Here is a 26,627-nt window from a genome sequence, read left to right as displayed (position 1 = left end):
TGTTTTCATTGTTTGTTTGCAACGACAACGACTCTTTGTTTTGCAACAATAGCACTCTGGTCTTGTCGGCATTCGGGGAGAAATGGATAGCGGTTTGGAGAGGTGGTTGGAACTGCTTTGTCAAAATTGGGGAAATAAAAGAACAGGGTTCATTTTGACTCAGTAATGGCCTGGCGAGTCAGGGGTGAAGAGCCTGCGCTTACACGTGGTGCAGCGCTGTGTTGTTTTGTTTGTTTGACGTATGTTCTCCAGGGCCCAGGATCCCGAAGTTCGTCAAACGAGGCTCGACACCAGTACCCTGCAGGTTCTTTCAGCGTTCCTCATGGCCAGCGAATTGAGTTCACCGGCCATTCCGAACTTCCGGGGCGAGGACGAGCTGTTAGATATGGGGCCGTTTCCTGAGGCTACTTCGAGTTCCCCAGACCACATCGAATCGCACCACTGCTAAGTAAGGAATGCAGAAGCAGATGCCACATTCCTGAGGCAATGCGCCGTGACAACCTGACGGCTGTAATGCGCCGTGACAACCTAGCAGCGTCGCCCCCGTCCGCCTTTGAAGAGGGCATTGCAAGTCAGCAAGGCAAGGCCGCAGGGAGCCGCCGGGTGTGACTCCACCGCACGGGCGCCTACCATTGGCCGAAGATGGCGTCATCTGAGCGGGCTCGCCCATTGGCCGAACGTCGTTTTAAGCCGAGACACCGAAGGGCTTAAAAGACGCAGACCGGGAGCATTCTAGAGGATTCCTAGAGCATTCCTGGATTCATCTCTCTCGAACTTCTTGCCACGGGCCGCAGCGTCCGAGTTGCTGCCGACCCATAATGACTCTAAGACTGTTCATTGACCCTCACTGTACATAATGTAAAATAAACCTGCCAAGTTTTTTCATCCCGAAGTCCGTCCTCGACTCCTACAACTGGTGGCAGCGGTGGGATTTCCTCCAACTCCTACAACGCACGCACGCACGCTCACACACACACACACACACACACTGAGCAACATTTGAAAAGTGCAGCTCTCCACAAGTGTTGCAAAGCTGCATGTTTCATCTACAAAGCATCAATAGGCGTCATTATCAATGGTTGCACCACTTGAATTTTGTGACGTGGCTCACTGCCTTTTTAAGACCGGCTACAGAGTATGCACTGCACAAGTGCATTGACTTGCCTGGATGACGACAGCAGCAGCATTGCGCTGGAGCTGGACGTACCGGTTCCGGGCATACATGCCCCGGATGTGGCACTGAAGCTGCAGCACCAGGAGCCTGAGGCGCTGGTAACGCCGCCTGGCAAGAAAGCCTCGCACATGCCTCTGGATGAGGATGGCCGCCTTGGTGCAACGCAGGAAATGTGCATGCCTGTTTGCCACAAAGGAATAGATCAACACAGGGAAATTTACAGTTTGAGCAAAAATGCTCTCCGACTAACTTAGAAAGTTCAAGAAAATGATATACCTGGCGTCAGCACAGATTTACTTCAGTTATAGGACATGCTACGCCTGTTCCCTTTCTCGTAAGCCTATGATTTAGTCTAACTTGGCTTGTTTGTGGCGAGTCCGCTAAGGTTTCTGTCATAGGATTGGCCCTACACTGTTGCTGTTGGGACAAATTTCACTGGTTGTTTTGGAGGAGATACTTCAATAAATAGCAAGCATTCAGATCCAGTTATTTTGCAAATTAAGAGAAAAGACTTAGTTCTCTCTGCATGTTGCCACACACAACCAGTAGAAGTGACATGGTATACACTATGAAATCCAAGTTAATCCTTGCCTAAACAGTGGAGCAAGGGAGAAATCTAATGCAGATACACACGATCTGAAACTAGCAAAGAAAAATGTTTTTTAAGAGACCATAGAGAAAAAGGACCTGCTCTATACTGACGCATACATTTCACCTTTGGTTGCACAGAAATAACAGCATTTTTAGTGCTGTGACAGAGACAATTTACAACACCAACACAAACAAGCCACTCCACCCCCGTAACCATATCATTTGCCTGCACTCTTTTATTGCTTCTTGTTTTATTCCCATGTTTTCTCTCACAATAAGAGAAAATTTGCAAGTTGCTGTTGTGCGGCAACATATTGTTGCTGCACAACAGCAAGACCTCTCATGGCAAAAAAATGGGCTTAGAGATATTTCTGCCACTGTGGCCAGCTCTCTGCCATCACGGCCCGCCAACTCAAGTGCGTCACCGCCACCAGGGTCCTTCAATACTTTTCATCTGGTCATAAAAATTCTCCGTAATGCTACGGGATAGCTCCATATAGTGCCTGCAGCAGACGCACCACAGTGCTGGCGCAAGTACAGGGTAGACTGTAGCAGACGGCGAACGTACGCCACAGGCGTTCTGTGCGTACGCTCGCTATTGCGCAAGGGTCCACTGACTGTATCGGCGCGTGAATGTTGTCGACACAACATGCAAATCACTGCCTTGATTTTCTGTGCGGTGCTCAGAAACTTAAACACGAACAATTTCAAAACGACTGCAATGCCTTCATTGTTGTTGTGTTCGCAACAGCGGCTTAATTCCTAACTCAAATTGTTCACTTGGACTACTCCATTGTTAGAAACTGACTACAGAGCAAGTTCACATTGCACTTTTATGTAATTGCACGTTAAAAAAGACTTTCAAATTAAACTAAACTAATTACCGAATCATTGATTACTAATTATTAAATTACTAATTTATTACTAAATATTACTAGACTAATTACCAACTTATTACTAAACTAACAAAACTAGCCAAACATTAACTAGTCAAACAAAAAGGTAATCACTGAACTAATTATGAATCTAAGAACTATCTAACCTGACTTCTTAATCCAAAAATTACAGTAACTAAATTCAATAACATGTAACGTAACAAACTACAGTAACAAAACCAATTCAACCAATAAACCAATTACATAATAATAACTAAGTAATACACCAACTACACTAATAAATAAGGAACTAACAAAGTTAACCAATTGATTAACTAAGTTTTCTAACTGAAATAACAATTATTCACTAATAACTTGCCTATCTATAGTAACTAAGCAAATTTGCTTAACTTACTAACTAATCAACTAATAACTAACTAGCACTGTGAAATAGCTAATCAAATATAACTGACTTATGCAACTAGCTAAACAAAGTGGAAATAGAGACAGCCAAACGAAACAGTTTGTGCAAGAAAGGCTACTGGGGGGAGGGGGCGACATCAATGATAGAACAAGGCCGTGTATAATTTTAACACAAACACATCAAACTTTAAATTATTTTGCCAAAAGTTCCTGTTGCATGTTCATTTTACAAGCATGCTGATACAAATCTGGGAGAGCCGCCTTTCCTCATGAAAGATTTGCATGATTGCGTAGCCTGGCCATCTGGCAAAGCAGATTGTTCACCTAGTTACGCAAGCATCTCTGGTACAACTTCTGTCCCTACATGAAACTTTCGGGGAAGTTTCACGACCAGATGAAAAGCATTGAAGGACCCTGCCGCCACCGTTAATGACACAAACATGGACTACAATTCATTTCTGCACAAAACAATGGTCGATCGGATAAAGTGATGCCTTAATTTGATCTTTTGTGACGAGTGACGACCACTGTCAAACCTCTATCACAAATTAGAGCTGCGATACAAGTTCAACTTGGGGCCTGCATTCAGCTACCACTGCATGAGGTGCTTTGTAGACTGTCTCCTTTGTGCAAATCCCATCCCTATGTGCAGAGTAGCCTACCAGACACTTAATCTGATTAACCTCTCTGCCTTTCACCTTTTTTTTCTCCCTTGTTTTTGCACAAATTGATGCAATGTGAAATGAAGTGTTATGTATTTTGCGATCAACAGTTGTTTTAGAAGCGCTGAACACTGCCTAGTGGCACCGGCTTGTCACCAAGCTAACAGCAGTAGTCAGTGGCGGTTAGCCGCTTGTTTGGTAGTCCTGAAAACTCTGGAGCATCACACCGCATGCCACTATGGGACACTCGCCGCTAGAGCGTTTGTGGAAAAAATACGTGTATTTTCACGCTTTCTCCAAGCGGCTGAAAAACGTGGCGTGCAGTGGACTGCTGCAAGCATGCATCCTCAAAGCAAAGTACATTGTATATGCATTATCTAGGCAAAACTTGCTTAAAATTTCGTCCACTGCAAGTGATAGTCTGTTACAGCCGGGTTCATTAAAAGCAGGATTCATTGCAGGAATAATACAGGCAGACCAAACTAAGTCAGAAGAATGGTATGCTATCCAAAAGTATGTAGTTGCGGATCCGTTACATGGCCGTGCACTTAATTCGCTTAGCAAAGAAATTACAAATAATGTCCACCAATACATACAGCACAAACAATCTAAGATCACAGGTTTAAGCAGCCAAGCTAACATTAGGAAAAAGAAGAGCTGCTTCCAGAAGGTTTTAAAATAATGCAGCCTGCTCTTAGAAACTACACTAACGTTCCAATGCAATCAGTCACAAAAGGTGTCGTAAGACAGTGCAGTGCTACTCACTTGCGAGCCAGCATTCCTCGGCCATATCTCTGTAGCCCTCGGGCTGCGCAGAGGAGCATCCGGTAGCGCCTGAACTGTAGGTAGCCTCTGATGTGCTTCTGGATCATCAGAGCACACGCCTTGTGCTTTTCTGCTCGGAGCTTCTCCAGGTAAGCCACCTGGCCTGCCCGAAAGAAAATCTTGGTCTTGCCAAACTGAAACTTGTCTTCTTCCTGTGACAAAGCAAAGTCGAAAAACAAAACTCACCAGGTTGAACGATACAGCATGCAAAACTGTGTTTAGGCAAACAGGAAGGCCTCTACAAACTTTCTACAACCTACAGCATGGCTATTTGAGACATTTCTAGTGCCTAGAAGGGAAAAATGCCTTAGAGGGGTCTTGAACCACCCCTCGGTCTTGGTGAAAAGACATAGTCCGTGGACAGCATATGCTGCTGTGAACACCTCAGCCCATTTGCAGTCAACGCAGCATGTGGAGCTCGCAAGTGGAGTACAAAGTCACCTTCCTCTCAAATGCTTTCTTTTCAACAAAAGCGTGCTCCTCACTCTCTTCTGGACGCTTTACTTCATAATATAGTGGTTTCCCGTAAGCAGCTGCTATTGGTCAACAGCTTAAGTCAATCAAGAAAGGTGTTTGGATCAGTGCACTTCGTCCTACTGTTACGGTGTATACTTATTGGCAAAGTTTAATAAACAAGCTGAAGTAAGCTAAAATCTAGTTTAGAATTTCGATAATAATTAGATACTTCCAGAAGACGACGACTATCATCAGCTCACTCTCGGCCACGGCCACCCACGTAGCAATGAAACTTTGGCCACCCTGCTTATCAGTGTCATAGCCATTGCTACTCGCTAATTTCGACCAGTTTTGAATGGTCAACTAGCCTAAAACCTCGTGAAACTTAAAGCCATACCACATGCATGCTTGCCAGTGCACACTTCACCCCTGGCCGCACCTGGTTATTTGCCTTGGCAGACTCATTCATAGCGCTTCAAAATGCACAAGTTGGACATGGCTACTATCCATTGGTCCAGCTGGTGAAGGAGAAAGCCAGTCCTGGACTGCACCATGTAGCACAGTCAGACGAGCTTGTGAGTGCGAGCACGCACTCAAGCCCTCTCGTGCACAAACTCAACACTGCACATACGCACTACAGTTGTATGTAGCTGGGGTCTGCTACATTGTGTAACTACCGCGGCCACTGCAGCGTGCCGCGACAAGTCCACTGCCTAAGTGCACAGCAGGTCGCTGAGGACAAGCACATTTGGCTTACGTTTGCTGCCTCATAGGCACCGAAATCTCAAGTGGTGGTGTCTACGTAAACATCCAAAATCAAATTTGAACTGCATGCCACGGTGACTTTCAGTAGGCAGGGCATTGTGGGCACGCACGCCTCACTTTGCCATAGCCTTCGCAGTGCAGGGCATTTAGGAAGGAGCGGAAGCATAGCGAATTGCATGTTTGATTGCCAATAACTCCACTTCTGCTGAATGTATTGAAGTACCTTTTGCGGCAAAGTATTTCTGAAATAGCCTAATTAACCTTCAAATGCATTTCTCCACTTCAATAAAAAATGGTTCAGGAACCCTTTAAAAGGCTGTTTCACATGTAGCGACTGAAGTGAAGAAAAATCACCACTACCGCTTGTACCACACAGAGATTTTCGTTAAAAGCTTTCACATGCGTAGGTGACAGCATGACTTCCATTCAAAAGACTCTGAAAGTTGCCTACCTGTTCTCAGATATTCAAGCCTGTATTTATGCAATCTACCTATCTATCTATATTCTTACGCCAACCCAGTGGCACAAGTTATGTACCAGCTTGGGCCACTAGGTAGGTGCTTGTGATCGAGATGCCGTAGTGATTGTTACATCGTCATCATTCCAGCTTTGTTGTCGACTCTCATCATGCCATTGTTGTCTCGCCATTGCTGTCTTCAATATACTTATAGCATATATCTGTAGCAGTATCTTCTAGTGTATGTTGTCATGCGCAATTCCTCTCCTGAAATAGCTGATGCAGCATCGGCATGCGTCTTGCATTAACCTATGCACATGTGCTATGCACCATTTTACTTTTCTTGATGTTTTTAGCCTTCAATGCTTGCAGAGCAGAGTGGCTTCTCTCTTGAATGCAAGCTTTCTCATTTTCCATATTCCTAGTCTCGTGGATGATTGCTCCTCTTCCTTGATAGCCTGGGTCTTTGTGTAAGGTACAGTGAAGTGATTGATTGCAGAATCTGGTTTTGCTGTCACCTGTCAATCTGGATTTGTTGTCACCCCACCGTCGTGATGCCGTTGTAGTCTTTCCATCATCGTCACTCCAGCTTCGTCATCGGACCCTTGTCATGACATTGTCGTCACGCCATCATTGTACTTCGTGATACAGTAATCCTACTATTGTCGTCGCACACTCCTGTTCATCCCATTGTCCTCATACCATTGTCATTGCGTCACCGTAATAAAGCCATCGTCAAGCGTTCATTGTCATATAATCGTCGTGATGCCGTTGCAGCCAATCCATTGTCGTAATTCTAACTTGATCATCCACCTATCATCATGCTGTCATCGTCACACATTCACGGTCATGCCGTCGTCATCATGCTGTCGGCGTACTATTGTCATTACTTCAGTAACCTCAACACATTGTCATGTCGTCGTCATACCACCTTCATCGTTCCATCGATGTAAATCTTCTGTCATTCTATCGTGATTATGCATTCTACCGTGATTATGCCACCATTGACATGCCGTCATCGTAATTGCATCATCGTCAGACAGTCCCTAACGTGCATCCATTTTCATACCAGCATCGTCATGCCAGCTTTGTCATCCAGTTGTCATCCTACCTTCGTCATTGTCCCATTGTTCTCATGTCGTTGTCACGATGTCCTTGTTATATCATCCTCAACTCATTGTCATCATGCCGTCATCATCATACCGCCTTCCCCGTTCCATCGACTTCATTCTTTCATCGTTCTATTGTCGTCACAGCGTCAGCACCATACAGTCATCATCATGCCACCATGTTGAGGGCCGAGCTTTGCAAGTGAGTACCAAAGTGGCACAACACCGATGTATGTTGCATAGAACCGACGCAACGTAAGCGTCACAATGACCACCACAGATGTTAGATAACGTGACTTCAGGAATAAGGTGTGTCCCTACATTGCTAAAATGTTACTTGGATTACCGTCGAGTCAATGTGGGACGAGTTGTGCCGTAATTTTTTCTTACAATAAAACAACACGGAAACTAGTCAAATCTTAGCATGTTGTTATTTGTTTAAAAATACTGCCTTTTTTATATTTGTTTAAAGACAAATACAGTCTACACTCATTACAACAGACCCGTGTACACCAGAGTTTCAGATATAACGGACTATATTTCAACCTTAGTTTGGGCGGCCTATTTTATTAATGCATCGAAGTTCGCTTTTAACAGACCACACTACAATGGACTATCGGCTACAGCGGACGAAATTAGCGGCAATTTTTTTCAAAATCTGGCATATAAAATGAACTTTTGCCATGTCGACACAGGCTGGCAACAGACTTGCGAGGATCAACCGATGATCACTGCTCAATAACTTATGTGTGAGGGAGGGAGGAAAGCGGGGCAGAAGTGCGCCGTTTTTCACATGCGAGGCACGGGGGGGAGGCGAGGGAAAGAGGGGGGGTTCTACTCTGTCAGCTGCTGTTAACGGCGTGGCCGCGTGGGTGCTGCAACTTGAAAGCGATCTGCAATGTGGAAAAAGTGCACGCCTGCGTGGGCGCTGTATCTTGAAAGCGATCTGCGATGTGAACTAAGTGCGCACCCGTGCGGGCCTCATCTTCAAAGCGATCTGCAACGTGGACAAAGTGCACCCAGTACCGGTAGCTTCATATGTGCTGTGCTTTCGACGTTTAGTTTGCACTGAAGCGAGAGATGGCACAAAGGTCAATTGGCTTGCTGCTGCTGCCGCACTTATCTTGCTGAATTTGCTATCGCGATCGATGCTGCGCCTTTCAAGAAAAACCGCAACTTTTTTTTTTACTTTTGTCACTTCTTTTTCCAATAAAGTTGTTAGACATCACGACGGAAGTTTCAGAAGGCATCTTGGATATTACGGAGTTCGGATAAAATGGACATTTTTTTGTCCAATTATGAGGGTCCATTCTAATGAGAGTCAACTGTATTTATGAATAAACAAAATAAATATTAATTTAAATATACTGAAAGTCTTTAACCCTTTGAAGGTTTTCGCCGTACATGTACGGCAGCGGTTTTCTGTCCCGCAAGGTCTTCGCCGTACGGGTACGGTTCCGACCCTCCGTTTAAATTTCGCGCCATAATGACGATGCGTGCTCACCGGGAGGTGCTGCCACCTCTTAGCACTTACAAGATGCGTTTGAAATTGGTGCTACCTTCTTGGGGAGATAAACAGAGCTGATTGCTAGCTATGTTGCTAGCTTCGGCGCGTCGCTCAGACTGCGGCAACGCCCCTTTCGCGGTTTCGGTTTCGCCGCGTGATCGCAACAGAGGCGCGCGAACCGTCATTTTTTTCTTTGTCGGCACTCTCTTGCAGGGCGGTGGAAGTTGATTTCTATCTTGATTGGCGCTGCTCTTAGCTTGCTTATCAGCGCCGTTCGCGAGGTATTCTCGCTCTCAGTGGCAACGCGCTTTCGCGGTTTCGGTTCCGCCGCGTGATCGCAACGGAGGCGCGCAAAACGTGGTTTTTCTCTTTGTCGGCACGCTCTCGCAGGGGTGGCGGAAGTTGATTTCTATCTTGATTGGCACTGCTCTTAGCTTGTTTATCACCACTTGCTTGTCAGCGCCGTTCGCGAGGTATTCTCGCTCTCCGCGGCAGCACGCTTACGCGAGAGGGTGCCTCAGACCTCTGCCCAAGGCAGCCGCACGCAGAGATGTCATGTGTGCGCCAACACATGACAAGACACGCTCCAAGAGAACAGACACGCATTTTAGGTGTGCAGACTGCGATAAGGCGCTGTGCGTAGACGTGTTTCAAGGAGTACCACGTTTGGAAATACTATTGAACATTTTGCAGTTCTGAGTGATGCTGACACCAAAATACTGTTCCTAATTATTTTTTACTATTTATTCCCGACTTTATACATTTTGTACATTCAATATCCGCAATAAAGTAATTTGACCACCCGGGAAAGTTTTTTTCAAAATAATTCGACCCTCAAAGGTTAAAAGAGCTGTATGGTTAGGATTGCTTAGTCCACAACTGCAGAGATGCCGGCACATCAGTGTAAAATAGAAGTTGGCAGAAAAACCCTTAAATCGACAGCGCTTGCCGTTGAGCCACCAAAAATTGCATCAATCGCTATGACTCCGCCACAGCCTTAAAGTGAACCAGCTTTTAGAAACCGACAAACAGATGACAAGTCAGGAAAGATGCTGGAAGGAGAAAAAAGACCCAGCATTCTTTCTGTCCTTATGTCTTTCTGTCTTAATAAGGTATTTATTTTTGCTCTTAAGAGCTAGAAATGCCAACTAGTCCAGCTTTTGTCCTGAAGTACAGCGTAAATGCGTGGTAGTACATGGTCCTCCCATACCTGTAGTCTAAGAGGGCTGAGTGAAGCAAACATTATGGGTTGTGTCAGCCAATCGGGGATGAGAACAGATGCAGGCCTGAGCAAAACAAAATGGGCTTGTCCACTGTAAGCCACTAATCAGACATCCCGTGACCCTTTCATTTAGCTTGCATCATGCACAAGGGTATTAGTGGTGAACAATGGTAATGCCACTTTTCAGTTTCTGATTCCTGTTTGCTGACACAATCTATAGCTTTCGCTGCACTAAGATTTAGAGAGTTTAGTTCACATCAAGGGATGGTTTGATCATTCTCGGATATAAGAAACCTGGCTAATTCAATTTTCACGGAACGAAGAAAAAAGTCAGAATTAACTGAATGTTGAATTATCTAGGGTATCAGAAAAACAAGCAAATGCTTGCTACATCAAGAGGCTCTTATGAACTGAATAAATCAGTGAAACCTGTTTCTATTTTGCACAAAAGCAGTGCAGAAGCAGCAGTTCTCGTCATCTTATGACTCATCAGCGCTCGCAGCAGTGAAGGCCTCGCAACGTCCTTTGCAGCGCGGTTGCGGCACACTTCTTCATCTGAGACACACTTTTTACTACCTCACGTAAATCCAGATTATTTTTTCGCCAGTGAGCTGGTCGCCAACAGATCATACATCCATCGCAATGTAGCCAATACTCTTCACCCTCAACAGCTTTGCATCGAGTCAAAGCGAAACTACTGTTTGCCACAACCACTACGGACGAAACCGCGACCAGTATCGATACGATCATAGATGGCAACCTTGCAGTACTGAAGGCACGCAGCCGGTGCATGCACCAAGTCAAAACAAAACTACCGCTTGCTGAAACAACTGCAGCCGAACTCCGAGAGTTGTCCAAATTAACTGATGTGAGGCTGAATACATTCGAATGAATGAATTTGATTGCATTAAATAATGAATACACCTGCCGGGACAAAGGATGAGTCCGAATTATCAGATTTTACAATCATCATCATCATCATCAGCCTAGTTACGCCCACTGCAGGGCAAAGGCCTCTCCCATACTTCTCCAACTACCCCGGTCATGTACTAATTGTGGCCATATTGTCCCTGCAAACCTCTTAATGTCATCCACCCACCTAACTTTCTGCCGCCCCCTACTACGCTTCCCTTCCCTTGGAATCCAGTCCGTAACCCTTAATGACCATCGGTTATCTTCCCTCCTCATTACATGTCCGGCCCATGCCCATTTCTTTTTCTTGTTTTCAACTAAGATGTCATTTACCCGCGTTTGTTCCCTCACCCAATCTGCTCTTTTCTTATCCCTTAACGTTACACCTATCATTCTTCTTTCCATAGCTCGTTGCGTCGTCCTCAATTTCAGCAGAACCCTTTTCGTAAGCCTCCAGGTTTCTGCCCCGTAGGTGAGTACTGGTAAGACACAGCTGTTATACACTTTGCTCTTGAGGGATAGTGGCAACCTGCTGTTCATGATTTGAGAATGCCTGCCAAACGCACCCCAGCCCATTCTTATTCTTCTGGTTATTTCAGTCTCATGATCCGGATCCGTGGTCACTACCTGCCCTAAGTAGATGTATTCCCTTACCACTTCCAGTGCCTCGCTACCTATCGTAAACTGCTGTTCTCTTCCGAGACTGTTAAACATTACTTTAGTTTTCTGTAGATTAATTTTCAGACCCACCCTTCTGCTTTGCCTCTCCAGGTCAGTGAGCATGCATTGCAATTGGTCTCCTGAGTTACTAAGCAAGGCAATATCATCAGCGAATCGCAAGTTGCTAAGGTATTCTCCATCAGCTTTTATCCCCAATTCTTTCCACTCCAGGTCTCTGAATACCTCCTGCAAACATGCTGTGAATAGCATTGGAGATATCGTATCTCACTGTCTGGCGCCTTTCTTTATTGGGATTTTGTTGCTTTCTTTGTGGAGGATTACGGTGGCTGTGGAACCGCTATAGATAGCTTCCAGTATCTTTACATATGGCTCATCTACACCCTGATTCCGTAGTGCCTTCATGACTGCTGAGGTTTCGACTGAATCAAATGCTTTTTCGTAATCAATGAAGGCTATATATAAGGGTTGGTTATATTCCGCACATTTCTCTATCACCTGATTGATAGTGTGAATATGGTCTATTGCTGAGTAGCCTTTACGGAATCCTGCCTGGTCCTTTGGTTGACAGAAGTCTAAGGTATTCCTGATTCTATTTGCGATTACCTTAGTAAATACTTTGTAGGCAACGGACAGTAAGCTGATCGGTCTATAATTTTTCAAGTCTTTGGCGTGCCCTATCTTATGGATTAGGATTATGTTAGCGTTCTTCCAAGATTCCGGTACGTTCAAGGTCATGAGGCATTGTGTATATAGGGCGGCCAACCTTTCTAGGACAGTGTTCCCACCATCCTTCAACAAATCTGCTGTTACCTGATCCTCCCCAGCTGCCTTCCCCCTTTGCATAGCTCCCAAGGCGTTCTTTACCTCTTCCGGTGTTACTTGTGGGATTTCAAGTTCCTCTAGACTATTCTCTCTCACCTTATCGTCGTGGGTGTTACTGGTACTGTATAAATCTCTATAAAACTCTTCAGCCACTTGAACTATCTCATCCATATTAGTAACGATATTGCCGGCTTTGTCTCTTAACGCACACATCTGATTCTTGCCTATTCTTAGTTTCTTCTTTACTGCTTTTAGGCTTCCTCCGTTCCTAAGAGCATGTTCAATTCTATCCATATTATACTTCCTTATGTCAGCTGTCTTACGCTTGCTGATTAACTTAGAAAGTTCTGCCAGTTCTATTCTAGCTGTAGGGTTAGAGGCTTTCATACATTGGCGTTTCTTGATCAGATCTTTCGTCTCCTGCGATAGCTTACTGGTTTCCTGTTTAACAGCGTTACCACCGACTTCTATTGCGCACTCCTTAATGATGCCCATAAGATTGTCGTTCATTGCTTCAACACTATGGTCCTCTTCCTGGGTTAAAGCCGAATACCTGTTCTGTAGCTTGATCCGGAATTCCTCTAGTTTCCCTCTTACTGCTAACTCATTGATTGGTTTCTTATGTACCAGTTTCTTCCGTTCCCTCCTCAAGTCAAGGCTAATTCGAGTTCTTACCATCCTATGGTCACTGCAGCGCACCTTGCCGAGCACGTCTACATCTTGTATGATGCCAGGGTTCGCGCAGAGTATAAAGTCGATTTCATTTCTAGTCTCACCATTCGGGCTCCTCCACGTTCACTTTCGGCTAACCCGCTTGCGGAAAAAGGTATTCATTATCCGCATATTATTCTGTTCTGCAAACTCTACTAATAACTCTCCTCTGCTATTCCTAGAGCCTATGCCTTATTTGCCCACTGACTTGTCTCCGGCCTGCTTCTTGCCTACCCTGGCATTGAAATCGCCCATCAGTATACTGTATTTTGTTTTGACTTTACCCATCGCCGATTCCACGTCTTCATAGAAGCTTTCGACTTCCTGGTCATCATGACTAGATGTAGGGGCGTAGACCTGTACAACCTTCATTTTGTACCTCTTATTAAGTTTCACAACAAGACATGCCACCCTCTCGTTAATGCTATAGAATTCCTGTATGTTACCAGCTATGTTCTTATTAATCAGGAATCCGACTCCTAGTTCTCGTCTCTCTGCTAAGCCCCGGTAGCACAGGACGTGCCCGCTTTTTAGCACTGTATATGCTTCTTTTGGCCTCCTAACTTCACTGAGCCCTATTATATCCCATTTACTGCCCTCTAATTCCTCCAATAGCACTGCTAGACTCGCCTCACTAGATAACGTTCTAGCGTTAAACGTTGCCAGGTTGATATTCCAATGGCGGCCTGTCCGGAGCCAGGGATTGATTTTACAATCAATGAGGGTCAAATCAACAAGGTTTTACTGTAGTTTCATTTTTGCACAATGCAACGTCTGGAGCTTTGCTTCAATGGAACAGTGAGCATTCTGTCAATCTGCTGTACACAATGCAAAAATATTTCTTGATGATCAGTGCACCATCTGTTTCAACACATCCCTTTTCATTGGCTTGCCAATCAAAGTATCCCAAAAGTTATACACAGCCCCTGGTCTTTGGCTATATTTCAGAAAACAGAAAATCCTGTTTTTATGCCGGCAGTAACACATTCAAATATACTTTGACAATATACCTTTTGAACAAAGCCAAGGTATATTGTCAAAGGTAGAGCTCTCTAATATGTCACAATACAAGTGGTACTCTGTGCTAGCAGAACAAAAGCATGGGGATACCTTTATGACTTTTTCCAAGATCTTCCTACATGTAACCTTGAGGTCGCTCCTGTCAATATCTCGGGCACAAGTCAACACACGATATCTGCTTAAGAACTCCTGATAGCCCCATCTGGTGGAGAAAAAGAATACATGGGATCAAGTGCTGCTGATGACACTGCCAAAAGCCATGACACTATAGGAAATTCCTGTGGGAATCCTCAAAATGGCCTTGCCCCGTCTTGCATTCCTTCTGGCACAACAAACCTCTGCTCGCACTAAGGCTGACTAACCTGCAAACCCATAACTGTAATCCGTCAATCTAGTTTAACTCAATCTTTACCTTCGGTATCACTTCAATGATTCCTTTTGCATTCTTTTCTGCATCACTAAATGTTATGTTAACATAAAAGGTTCAAAAGCCTGTACAGAGAAGCTCAACATTCTGTAGTACAGTTTGCACTGAGAAAAGCTCAAGCAGCATTGCCCACCTTGATGGGTAGCCAGCTGCACTGATCCGGACTGTTTCCAATACACCACATGCTCTGAGCTGCTGGACTGCCCGTTTGGTGTCAAACGTGAATGCTGCTTTCTGGTCATTCGGTTTGATGCAACGGACATAGTGGGGTGTCGTGGCATTCAAGGTGCTCATAAGCAAGCCAAGAGAGTCACGAAACTGTAAAGAGAAAGACAAAACCGACTAGTTATACGGTTAAACCTCAATATAACGAAATAGTTGATATAATGAAGCATTTAAATTTTCATAAATTCTTGTCCAGAGAACACCATGCATTTAAGAACCTCTTAAATAACGAAGTATGATAATGCACTATCTTCACATCGTACTACCGATGTAAATATATCGTTGACACTGCATGAAACTATCTTTTGACAAGTCTCTCAAATTTAACGAAATTAATTTTTTTCTCATTAAAATTTTTTTTCGGTTGACTGATAATTAGGAAAATTTTGCGACCCCTTCTGCGTATGTAAAATCGACCGGCAACCCTTACTTATTTGCATAAAAGGTCGAATTTCAGTACAACAACATTTCAATGTAACGAATGAAACTGATGATTTTACCAACTTCGATATGTCAAGGTTTAATAGTAGCAGCAAAATAACAGATTGCACTAAAGTCACATGCAGCAAAGCTGCCAATGTCATTTGTGTTTGCTGTAATAGGAAACTGTTCCATTCGAGTGCTGGCTTTTCAACAAATTCTTCTACTGGGAACATCATCTATCTGCTATACAGCTTCAACAATGTACTTTCATTTTAGGCGCATTTCTCAATTTTCAGTTCATTGGGGAGTTTTGAAGGGAAGGAAAAAGACTGACGGAAGGCACCATTAAAATTTGCTTCCAGTATGTGGCAGATGCCCCAAATCAAACTGATGCAAAATATGCACTTCGGCGGCAAAACATTTTTAATGACAGAAGTAGTGACAACTCTGCAGATTGTTTCCAGCCACCTGATTGTGAGCTCAGACTGCTATGCTTACTTTACCAATGCCTCTAATGATAGCTTATTTTTTATGCTTAACCCTCAGAAAAAGCAACACGAAGAAGCACAGTAGGGTATTTCTTGTACTACTACATTATCAGCAGATTTACAGGATGATGGTAGAGAGTGTACTAACTGCCCAGCATGGCAGATGATGATACTAAGAGTAAACCTTTGATGTTCTTGCGAAAAGCATTTTGTGTGTGTTGGCGAAGTACTAAAAACATTTATTGATGAGGGGTTTACTGTATCAAAGCAACTATAGGGTGCTATGGCAGATGCTACAGCAGATGGCTCCAATTGTGACCAGCTGGGGTTCTGTAATGTGGACCAAAAGCTCGACACACAAGCATTTTTGCATTTCACCACTTTGGAATGTGGCAATAACATCCACTGATGAAATCAAATAAATTTATGAGGTTTAACGTCCCGAAGAAACACTGGGGCTATAAGAGACGCCTGTAGTGGACTCCACATTAACTTCGGCAACATGAGGGTCATTAACATGCACCTAAACGTAAGCACTTGAGCCTATTTTTGAGTACACCCCCTTCGGAATGCAGCCGCTGCAGCTGGGAGATGGACATGCAACTTTTGTGCTCAGCAGCAGAGCACCACAGCCAATGTGCCAGGTGTCCAGTAGTCACACTCACAACCTTGTTCCCAGTCGCACAATGGGAAGTAGTTTTTAAATGTGGGCTATCAAATGCCTCTACTCCTCAGTTCAGCAGCTTGAAACCGAGATGCTAGGTCTACCCTCTTGTCTACGATGACTCCAATGCCAGGGTGCAAAAAAATTTTTTTTTTTTTTTGCGAGGCCCCTGATCTACAACCTTTTTCTTCTTGAACATTCCATTCAGTGTACACAACAAAACAGTCAGACAATAACTTTGGCAGAATCACATTAGCACTTCATTAGGATCACAATGCCTTGCCTTCCATATGTGCCTGTTATGGTACATGTACATATTCTAAGTAGCATAATATGTTTTTAAAATTCAGAGTGGACAGTATGTGCATACTCACCATGTAACATGCTAACAAGCTGTGCACTGGTGAGCACAGAAACAAAGGCAACTTGGCACAAGCAGAATGCTGCTAATGACCTGTTGTCTGCATTAATCGATCAGTCTTTCTGAACTCATTCGTGCACTGTGTTTACTGTGTAGTTACCTGGGAGCCCACTGTTTTCTTGTGCTGCTTCTTTGAAGATGACACCGGTTGTGCAGATGCAACTTTGACTGTGGGTTTCAGCCTCTTGTTTGAAGATGGCTCATCTTCAAACAACTCTGCGACCAGTTCGTACTGCACCAAATATTCACACATAAGTGCATGCCAAACAAACCCACATGCACGCCTATGCATATGCGCTTGCGTGAAGTTCTTTAGACTACTTCCCTGTTGCTCTCAGTCTCAGATATTATATCTACAGTAAAGACAGACACCTTTGCTTTGAAAAGAATGAACAGTGTATCAAAGAGTTGCACCATTCTCCAATACAGCCAGGTAGCAATGCAAAGCAATGATTTTCCAGAAATTCAACAGACGCTTACTTTCACAACACGGAAGGAAATGCAATGAAACTGTCTCCCTTCTTTTTGTGTTCTCAACATAAGTGTCCATTGAACTCCAGAACTCCAACTAAATCAGCTGAGAACCATCACGCAAAGCAATGATGTTTTATTTATGTATTTTCTGTACTACTGAATTCAATGGTGGGTGTTCTAGCATGGTGCTGCAGGAAACATAGAATACAGCACATCATTCTTAGCAGTTCAACGTTCATAACAAAAGATAAGGTTGAACAATACATAGACAATACAATGAAACAAAGCTTTCACATATATAACATCATTCCCCATGAAATGATACATAGGTAATGAGCCAAGCTTTTGTGTGCACAAAAATATCAGTTTCAAGAGTATAAGCACTATGTGTTACATCTGAATTTGCATAACAAAGAAAGAGATGCAAATCATGTGCACTGAAGGAAGCGGAAATGTGAGAACTACGGACGTATATGTATACTAACAATCCAATGATCTACCATGAGTGTACAGAAGATTGTAGAGAGCGATGGAAGCTAAAAAAGAAACATTTGGCATTTTTGCCTCAAGGGCAAGAATTGACAGTGATAGCAAGTATTAATTGTACTTGAATTCCTCGGACAGTGTCCTAACTATACATGGGTGCAACATGCTGTCACGATGCAGCACACAAGGCAACTGCAGCTGGGCAGAAGGAACAGCACCCCGACAGCTACCAAGCACCTTACAATGCTGGCACGGTGAGCACCACCAGTGGTGCTGAAGACGTCGCACCTCGATTGTGCATAAGATGAGACCAACAGGAAACCGTTGGTGTTAGTCAGCACCCAGTAACATATAATGCAGTCCACACACAGTACAATGTACTTCAACCTTCTACCTATTTTATTAATGCAACGAAGTTTGCTTTTAACGGACCGCGCTACAACAGATTATTGGCAACAGTGGATTAAATTAGCGGCAATATTTGTCAAAATTGGGCACATAACATGCACTTGTGTGGCCACTTGTCTGGCCGCACAGTCCATAACATGGACTGTGTGGCCAGACTGTGCGGCCACTTGCAGCGCGGCCGCACAGCCACCATGCCTTGAAAGCGATCTGCGATGGACAAAGTGCGCACCCACGCTGGCGCCGTGTCTTGAAAGCTATCTGTGATGTGGACAAAGTGCGCCCAATGCTAGTAGCTTCGTATGCACTGTGATTTCAACATTTAGTTCACGCTGAAGCGAAAGACAGCACGAAGGTCAATTCGCTCGCTGCTGCTACCGCGCTTCCTCACTCCAACTTTTTGACCGTAACTTTCCGCGGTCATCGAGCGAGATGTGTTCATGTTTACCTGCACATGCCTGACACAGCACTCGTTTAGTTAGTAAGCGAATGTTTACAACATCATACAGCTGATAAACCTACTATCCTTACTTCGCATAGCTGTCTACTAATTTGATATCGCAATCGATGCTTCGCCTCTCAGGTGAAACTGCAACTTTTTTTTTTGTTGTTGTTTTTTACTTAGGACATTCGTCACTCACTCTTTGCAGTAACAGTGTTACACATCGCAACCAAAGTTTCGGAGGTGGGGCATTTCGGATATTACGGTCTTCCGATAAAACAGACATTTTTTGTCGGATAATCAGGGTCCGTTGTAACAAGAATCGACTACATAACATTAGCTTTATGTTTACTGCTCAGACAAACTGCATACAGATTAGCATAAATGCTAGCACACGTTAGCATGAATGCACACAATGTTCATGCCAGCAGTGGAAGGCAGAATGTTGCCTTGCCCCTCCACCGAAGCAAATGAGCGTAACATTGATGGTGCATCTACTCGCATCATCATTTTTGCAGCCAAACACACTCCATGTCTCTAAAAATACTCTAACCTATCACATAAAAGTCTGCAGCCATCAGCAGCAGCAGAGCACAACAATGGTGACGGCATCTTGAGTATCCCTACAATTGCTACCGTGAAAATCCACAGGGTCTCTTATGTTATCCCTAAGATGACTTGAAAGCAAGATCCCAACTGCAGATACATTAAAGGCAGGCACATGACACACACATCCCCGTTAATTTGCTAAGTCATCCCTCTGAATTCGCTTACTCATCCTCTTATTTTTGCTTAGTCATCCCTCGTAATTTGCTTATTCATCCTCTTAATTGACTTGGTCAACCCCCTTAATCTTAATTCACTTAGTCTACTTCACTTAGTCATGCCTCTTAATCTGCTGAGTCAGCATCCTTGCTCAGTCATCCTCTTAATTCAATTAGTCTAACTCGCTTGAGTCATCCCCATCCATCTTAATTCGCTTTATCATTCATCTTTATCATCTATCTTTCTTGCTTACTGGCATGAGCCACTGATGATAGTTTTTGTACCTTTCGTGCGTCATGGAAGCATTTTCACTCAAGGACTTTGAAGGTCGACTGAACGCTGAGACATATAAGCCACCCCCCCCCCATTTCACCTTAATAAATGGTGCAAGGACTGGCAGATGGATATCAATCTAAAAAAGTCCGTTGTATTATCTATAACCAGAAAAAAACATACACCAGCCTTCCAGTACACCCTTAACAACATTCCTCTTGCATCTGTTCATGAGCATAAGTACCTTGGTGTGACACTAACATCTGACTTCAGGTGGGATTCTCATGTTAACAATATCACATCAACCGCAATGAGACAGCTATTCTTCATTAACAGACGCCTTAAACTAGCACCATCTGAAACAAAGTTACTCGCATATAAAACACTTATAAGACCGGTTCTAGAGTGCACCAACACCGTTTGGTTCCCGTTTACTAACAAGCTGATTAAAAAACTTGAAGGGGTACAGCGAAAAGTGCTGAGATACATATATAATGAACATTCCCTCACAGACTCACCAACAGCATTGCTGAAAAGGGCAGAACTGCTAACCATGGATAACAGAGCCAAGCTTGCTAGACTAAAAATCATGTATCAGTTAATACACAATCAACTTGAACTGCCTATTAAGAAATACATATCAGTGTCCTCGAATAGATTAACGTGTCATAAACTCACACACATATTAAGCGAATTTTCATTCCGCACTGATATATTCAAATACTCATTTTTTCCAAGGGCGACACACGAATGGAATAATCTTAACACAGGTATCACTGACAGCTCATCCTTAGATACGTTTGGTACCCTGATTGTGGATCAACTATACGTATTGCAGCAATAATTCTTCTCATTATTTGCGTAGTTCCTTGTTGCCTTGTTATTTTAACGGTGTTTGTGCTTGAATATAATTACGGGCTGATGCAATATATTTCTTTTCTTGTTGGCATTATTGTAACCTTGATCTGTAATTACTGTTGTCATATCCTCTTCGTTCTACTTATTCTCTTGTATAATCACGTAATCAAATTGTTATATGCCCAAATTCTTTATTGTATAAGATTTAGTATGTAACACCTTATACCATGTTCCTATGTATCACATACAGCCCTTCCTGTTACAATCCCTGATGGGATTCACAGTATCAATAAATGAATGAATGAATGAATGAATGAATGAATCATCTTACTTGACTAGCTTTGAGGATGTTGATATGTTCCTCCAGTACAGTATCCCTGTTCTTCTCGAGGAAACCATACGACTCGTAAGTGACGTCATCCGCAAAATGGTGGATGATGAAGGCAGTGTTGGAAAGGCGGGGCTTCTCAAAATGCTTCCACTGCTTACACTTCTCAAAGAGCTTGCCACACCATGACTTGTCACTTCCCTTGGGCACCTAAAGGGCAATGCCAGCAGCACAATAGAGAAGCCTATCATTAAGTCAAAGACACATTTGCAGGTTTAAATGCCACAGTTTAGTATAAATGAATCAAAGCCAGCTGAATGGCAGGCTGTGGAAACATGTTTAGGCTAAAAATGAGTTGTAATAAAGGAAGCAATGCCAGCCATAGTGCTGTCAGAAACAGGCAAGCTATTCATAGCAGAACACGGTCAAGCGCGCACAAACAAAAACAGAGAGGTGGGTAGACAACACAAGCGCTTACTTCTAACATGTGTTGTTTGCAACTCCCTCTACCCTTGTTTGTGCACGCTTGACTGTTCTGCTATGCACAACTAACTCACCCAAAAGTTGGTTCTCTTAAGCTGTGCATGGCCATATACATTATGCCCAACAAGCCAATGACATTTCAACCTCCCAAAGCAACATTTGTACCATAAGGAATGCCCTAGTTCAGGGATCCCAAATAATTGTTACCACCTGGGATTCTTTAGCATGCAGCTGAGTGTAAACACGCAGGATTTCTTGCATTCTACCAGCACTGGATTATGCTGGCGACCACCAAGAATTGGATCTGGAACCATGTGCTCAGTACCAGAATCCATCCTTCTAGGAACTACTACAATATTTTGTGCCACAGCTCAAAAGAATAACATTATGCTTAAAGCAACGTCCAAATTTTTTTCTTGATTAGAGACATTTTCTTTTTTTCATTAGCAATCCACACACCTTTTATATTTCCATACTTTAATAATGGGATTAATAGGCTGTTACAGAATTTTACCACCCACTCCAAAGCATAGGGCACATTTCAAGTCAACTCCTAAAGTATGAACACGCACAAAGGCAGCAAGATCATGCAAGCACACGTGTGACAGAAAGAAAGCGTACACTCACCCGACATTCTTCATCCAGCAGATCCAAGACACCCAGTTTACTTTCAATGAGATCAATACAGGGCTGGTTGTCGTAGAAGTCAATGAACTTCCACTCTATCTGCTCCCTTACATACTCCTCCTGTTCCAGTTTGAATACATGCTGTAACAAGAGGCAATGTGTCGCACATGAATAACTTGCATAAAATGGCAAGTGGTAAGGTAAAGGCACTCTAATTGAATAGTTAGGAGCAAGTCAGCTGCACCAATTAAGTTTTCTTAAATTAAACTGCTATAATGAGAAAGGCCAAGCTTTTATTTGCATATGCTGATAACACTGCACACCAGTCAATTGCTACCATGCATGTATTACCATAAGAACGTAACTGTGAGGGGGCTCTCACACAAGTACACGCTTTTTAAGTTCCAGTTAAAAAAATTTCAAATTGTTCCTTTTTCTATATATATTTGTAATTATTGAGCTTGAAAAAACATATCCATATGAGGTGCATTAGAAACAAACATGCTACAGGTCTTGTGAAAATATCCGAAAATAACGTGATTCCAATAGAATGGTGCAATGAAATTTCAACCATGTATGTGTCTATTGTATCTGGTATTTCCCTTATATATTACCCAGGACGGCTTCATGCTGAAAGAATGAGCTCTTTGCATCTGTGCATTGGTGTTCAAGGACTAAAGAGGTTAAACAATGTTCTCTGAAAAGCTCATTTGCTAGGACATACCATATTAAACTGCTGCTGGAGCTTCTCATTTGCATAGTTTATGCAAAACTGCTCAAAGCTGTTTGTCTCAAATGTTTCAAATCTGGAACAAACAAACATACGCAACATTAAATCTACGACATTCCTCAAAAGGTATGCTGCATATCTGAAGCAGCCTATCCAGACTTCATAAATGTAAAGAAGCAAAGATACAATGCTACCTTTCCCATACAGGTCGAATAGGTGGTTGACCTACACACATATATTCACAAGAATGTACTGTCAGAATAGTTGGTTCATTAACACTGGTTTGCAGAGCATAAAAACACGACAGTGAGAGGTACACACGTAGATACAGCACTGTACATATGCATCTCTCTCACTGTCCTGTTTTCATGCAGTGCAAGTTAGTGAACATATGTTGAAAAGCTAGACAACAGAAGACCTCGGTTGTCCAAGCTTTGTGGGGATTGTATCTATCTTTGTTCCAAGTTGAGCTGTGAATCTAAGTGCTATCAGTACCGCAAGTGTAATGGGTGTGCGGATTTCACGAATAAAGTGAATTTACAGGCTGTGTTTTAGTGCACAGTGCAACAATAAATACCAAGCTGTATGCTCAGGCATCATAGTAATTCAGGTATTTTTGCAAACTACACATTCCTAAAGCTCTTCCAGCTGATAATATAGTGCCGTCCACTTACAAAAATACATTGAAAATAAAAAGGAATGATTGTTCCATGGCTGATGTTGTACATTTCTGAAATATGATGCTGCAGGAAAACCTTCACTGTAGTGGTTTGCTGTTATAATTGGTAATGTTTTAAGTGAACTCCACAGTATGCTTGTCATATACGCTTCCTTTAGCCAAGATGCCAGAAGTCTACCATTTTTTAAGAAAGCAAGTTCATCTACTGCAACACAAAAAGCATCAGTAAGTTGCTGCAACAGAACAGTGAGTAAAGCTAGGGATCTCACCCATATATATCCAGGACACCAATGAAGCGGTTCACTTTGTCCTTGAAAGAGAGCGCCTTATTGATCCTAGAGACAATCCAGTCAAAGAGGCGTGCATATATGTGCTTGGCAAGTGCATCTCGGGCAAACATGGCCTGGTCGGCAGTCATCGGCTTCGTAATCACCTCCCGCATGCTCTCAATTCGTCGGTTGCAAAGCCAGACCGAGATCTGTTCTTGGTCTATACCTAGCAATTCACACATTGTCACAAGGTGAGGGTTTTTGGGCTGAAAACAAGAAAGAGATAAGCTGTAACACACAACTTGCATGCACTAAGTGGTCTCATTTTTTTTATAGTAATAACTGATTGGTTTTACATCTCTAAAGCTGGACTTGCACAACAGATATGATTGCAAATGAATTAGTCACATGACATAAGACACACACATCACAGCTCACAACCTCACAGCTGGCATTCACAGGACACGCAGATATCCAGCTAACAGTGTAAAGCATGCCTTTTTATTGTGCACATTTCGTTTCAGCAAGCGACTTAGCTATGGTGATGGTGATGGCTCTTGTGGCTATTTCTATTGCATCAGGACGCCGCTGCTTGGTGCAGCGGAGCCCCCCCCAAAATCTGGTAGGGGATCATTGTTGCTAGACTAAGGTGTTTCACTGTCAACATTTTGGTACTTCACACCAAAAAGCACCACGCTGATTTGGCCTCCTGCTTTACTGTGAATAGCTTTGTGCAGACCAAGTGAGTGCCACAGAAATGGGTGACACATGACCTGTTATAAACAATCCACAAGGTAAAATCACAATTCAGTTCATCGCGTGAATACAGCTTAAGCTACACCTTAGCTATAAGAGAAAGCATAGTGAAGAGCGACACATAAATTTTGTAATTTTGATTGTCTCAGTTTATTTAACATTCACACAAAGATAAGTACACAAGCATTTTTGCATTTCAGCCACATTGAAGTGCAGCTGCAACCGCTGGAAAATAAACTTACAATCTCGTTCAACACTAATCTCTCAGCCACTGTGGTATGTGCTTCACAAAGTGTGCCCACAGTGCCAGACAAAAGGACCCTTTAAGAAAAGAGCCACACTGGCTTTTTTGCAGTACACTTCGCCTATAATGTGAAAGCTCATGCACTGTTGCAAGGCTGAGCACTATGTGTGGCTAGTGCATTGTTCTTGCATTCCTTTGCGCCATATTTAAATTTACGAAAGCAAGAACTATGCACCCCCAGCTGCCCAGAAATCATTATTTTAATGTGCTGGCCACCATAGAGTGGGTGCTGGCACATTACAGGATAAACTAGCTAGGCATTTTTCTAAAGAGTTTATGGCAGCCCAAAGGAACAGCATGACAACATATCAGGTAAGGCATGAACAACAAAAGATAAGGGACAGCACTATATGACACAATGGAAGGTGAAATGTCCCTCCAAAAAGAAATAAGTCTTGCTGTTCATGCTATTTTCACAACAAAACACCTTTTCATTCATTAACTTTCTCAGCAAGACATGGAAAGCTTTTGCTTTCCCAGCACTAGCTCAAAATTAATGACACAGGAATGTCAGTGAAATGCAGCAACTTGCACAGAACCTGAATGGATCTCCTGCATCAACCATAGCAGTTGAGAACAGCAAACACGATTTCAACACATTATGAGCAACTTATACTTTGTGTCTGTAGCACAGGCATGCACACAAGGGAGTGGGCAGGCATGGGCCCCTTTGCCTGTTCAGAGTGGGATGCAAATCTAGTGCACACTCATTGGCTTGTGCAATGGAATGTGAAACTGGAAGCAACTCTGCAGTGCATGTTGCCACAGGGTGTTACTTGCATGGTTGGAATCAGTGCAAGAGCAGGCACATAGCCGGGAGGGGCTGGGAAAGGCCTAAAGTACGGCTGTCCCCAGCTTTCCTTTTTAGCTTTAAGAAGGAAAGTGGGTTGAAGGAAGGAAGAAAAGGGGTGCTACAAGAGATTGTTTCCCTCCCCCCAAACATACATGCACAATAAAAAAAGAACTGTCTTTTCTGAATGCAATTTCATGCTTGCACGGCGCTTTCAATTTTGCATGAGTGCAATTTGCATGCACCTGTTTCTAACAAAGCATTTGTTGAAGTTAGCAATTGTGTGCGCCTACTCACATTATCCTCGCCATCAATGTACCTAAACAATCTTAAGTATGCCTTAACAACAAGACCGCGTGTCGATGCTTGTCTCCAGCATGCTTCAGGGTGAGGCAGTGCTATCTCGGCGGCTGTGGCCTCCGAGATAGCACTGGCGCACGTGCCGGTGCTACCTAGGCCACGACAGCGGCACTCATTTTTGCTCTTCTCCGTGCGGTAGCGTATGCATTAAGCCTATTTGGATGATTTGGGCCAGTTTGGACCAACGGCCACTTAGGCATTGCTAGCTTATGGTAGCTGTCGATATTGACATGGCCCGAGTCAGTGTGAATGTGGTACAATACGCCACTGTTACGTAAAGCTGTAAAGAGTCGCCGGTTACAATGCCGTTATCGGGAGATCACGGTTCGCCAACACTTCGTTTATGCTGTTGTAATGGCGTTCCACCTATCGAACTTCCTACTCTTTCGACCAATGTGACACAGAAAACATAACTTCACGGCTTTCGGCACGCATGCAGCTAATGATGCAGTCATTACGACAAGACCTTTACAAAACGCAGGCATGCTGCAGCAGTTTCTGCTTCCAGCAAACTAGAATGCTTCGCTATAGTATGGAGAATCCCCTCTTGTCCCATTGATACTAAAGATATAGAACAAGCTCTTAAAGAAAAAAATGGCAGTCGCTGTGATCATAGTTTCGAATTGGCAGATGATCAGAATCGACCAGGCACCATTTTGAACAAGCTATGATGACGCATTTCGTTCTTTAAATGACGTTTTTTAAAGAAAGCTTGCAGCTAGATGAGGGGAAGTGCCA

The 26,627-nt window shown here is 43.4% G+C and overlaps 1 protein-coding gene across 1 annotated transcript in view; it reads right to left on the bottom strand.

Moving 5' to 3' along the window:
* Nucleotides 1-26,627, bottom strand: part of didum (dilute class unconventional myosin) — an 80,956-nt gene that overhangs the window by 40,616 nt on the left and 13,713 nt on the right. The window contains exons 10-18 of the mRNA XM_050179989.2: nucleotides 23,680-23,945; nucleotides 22,726-22,807; nucleotides 22,002-22,142; nucleotides 20,895-21,101; nucleotides 16,961-17,092; nucleotides 14,773-14,957; nucleotides 14,303-14,414; nucleotides 4,491-4,702; nucleotides 1,165-1,354 (exon numbers count right to left, since the gene is read on the bottom strand). Coding sequence (XP_050035946.1) covers nucleotides 1,165-1,354; nucleotides 4,491-4,702; nucleotides 14,303-14,414; nucleotides 14,773-14,957; nucleotides 16,961-17,092; nucleotides 20,895-21,101; nucleotides 22,002-22,142; nucleotides 22,726-22,807; nucleotides 23,680-23,945 — 1,527 coding nt within the window. The remainder of the gene's footprint in view (nucleotides 1-1,164; nucleotides 1,355-4,490; nucleotides 4,703-14,302; nucleotides 14,415-14,772; nucleotides 14,958-16,960; nucleotides 17,093-20,894; nucleotides 21,102-22,001; nucleotides 22,143-22,725; nucleotides 22,808-23,679; nucleotides 23,946-26,627) is intronic.

This window comes from Dermacentor andersoni, chromosome 5 (genome assembly GCF_023375885.2).
Source record: "Dermacentor andersoni chromosome 5, qqDerAnde1_hic_scaffold, whole genome shotgun sequence".
NCBI classification, from domain to species: domain Eukaryota; kingdom Metazoa; phylum Arthropoda; class Arachnida; order Ixodida; family Ixodidae; genus Dermacentor; species Dermacentor andersoni.
The sequence above is the reverse complement of the archived record's forward strand: the minus strand, read 5'-3'. Positions and strand labels throughout refer to the sequence as shown.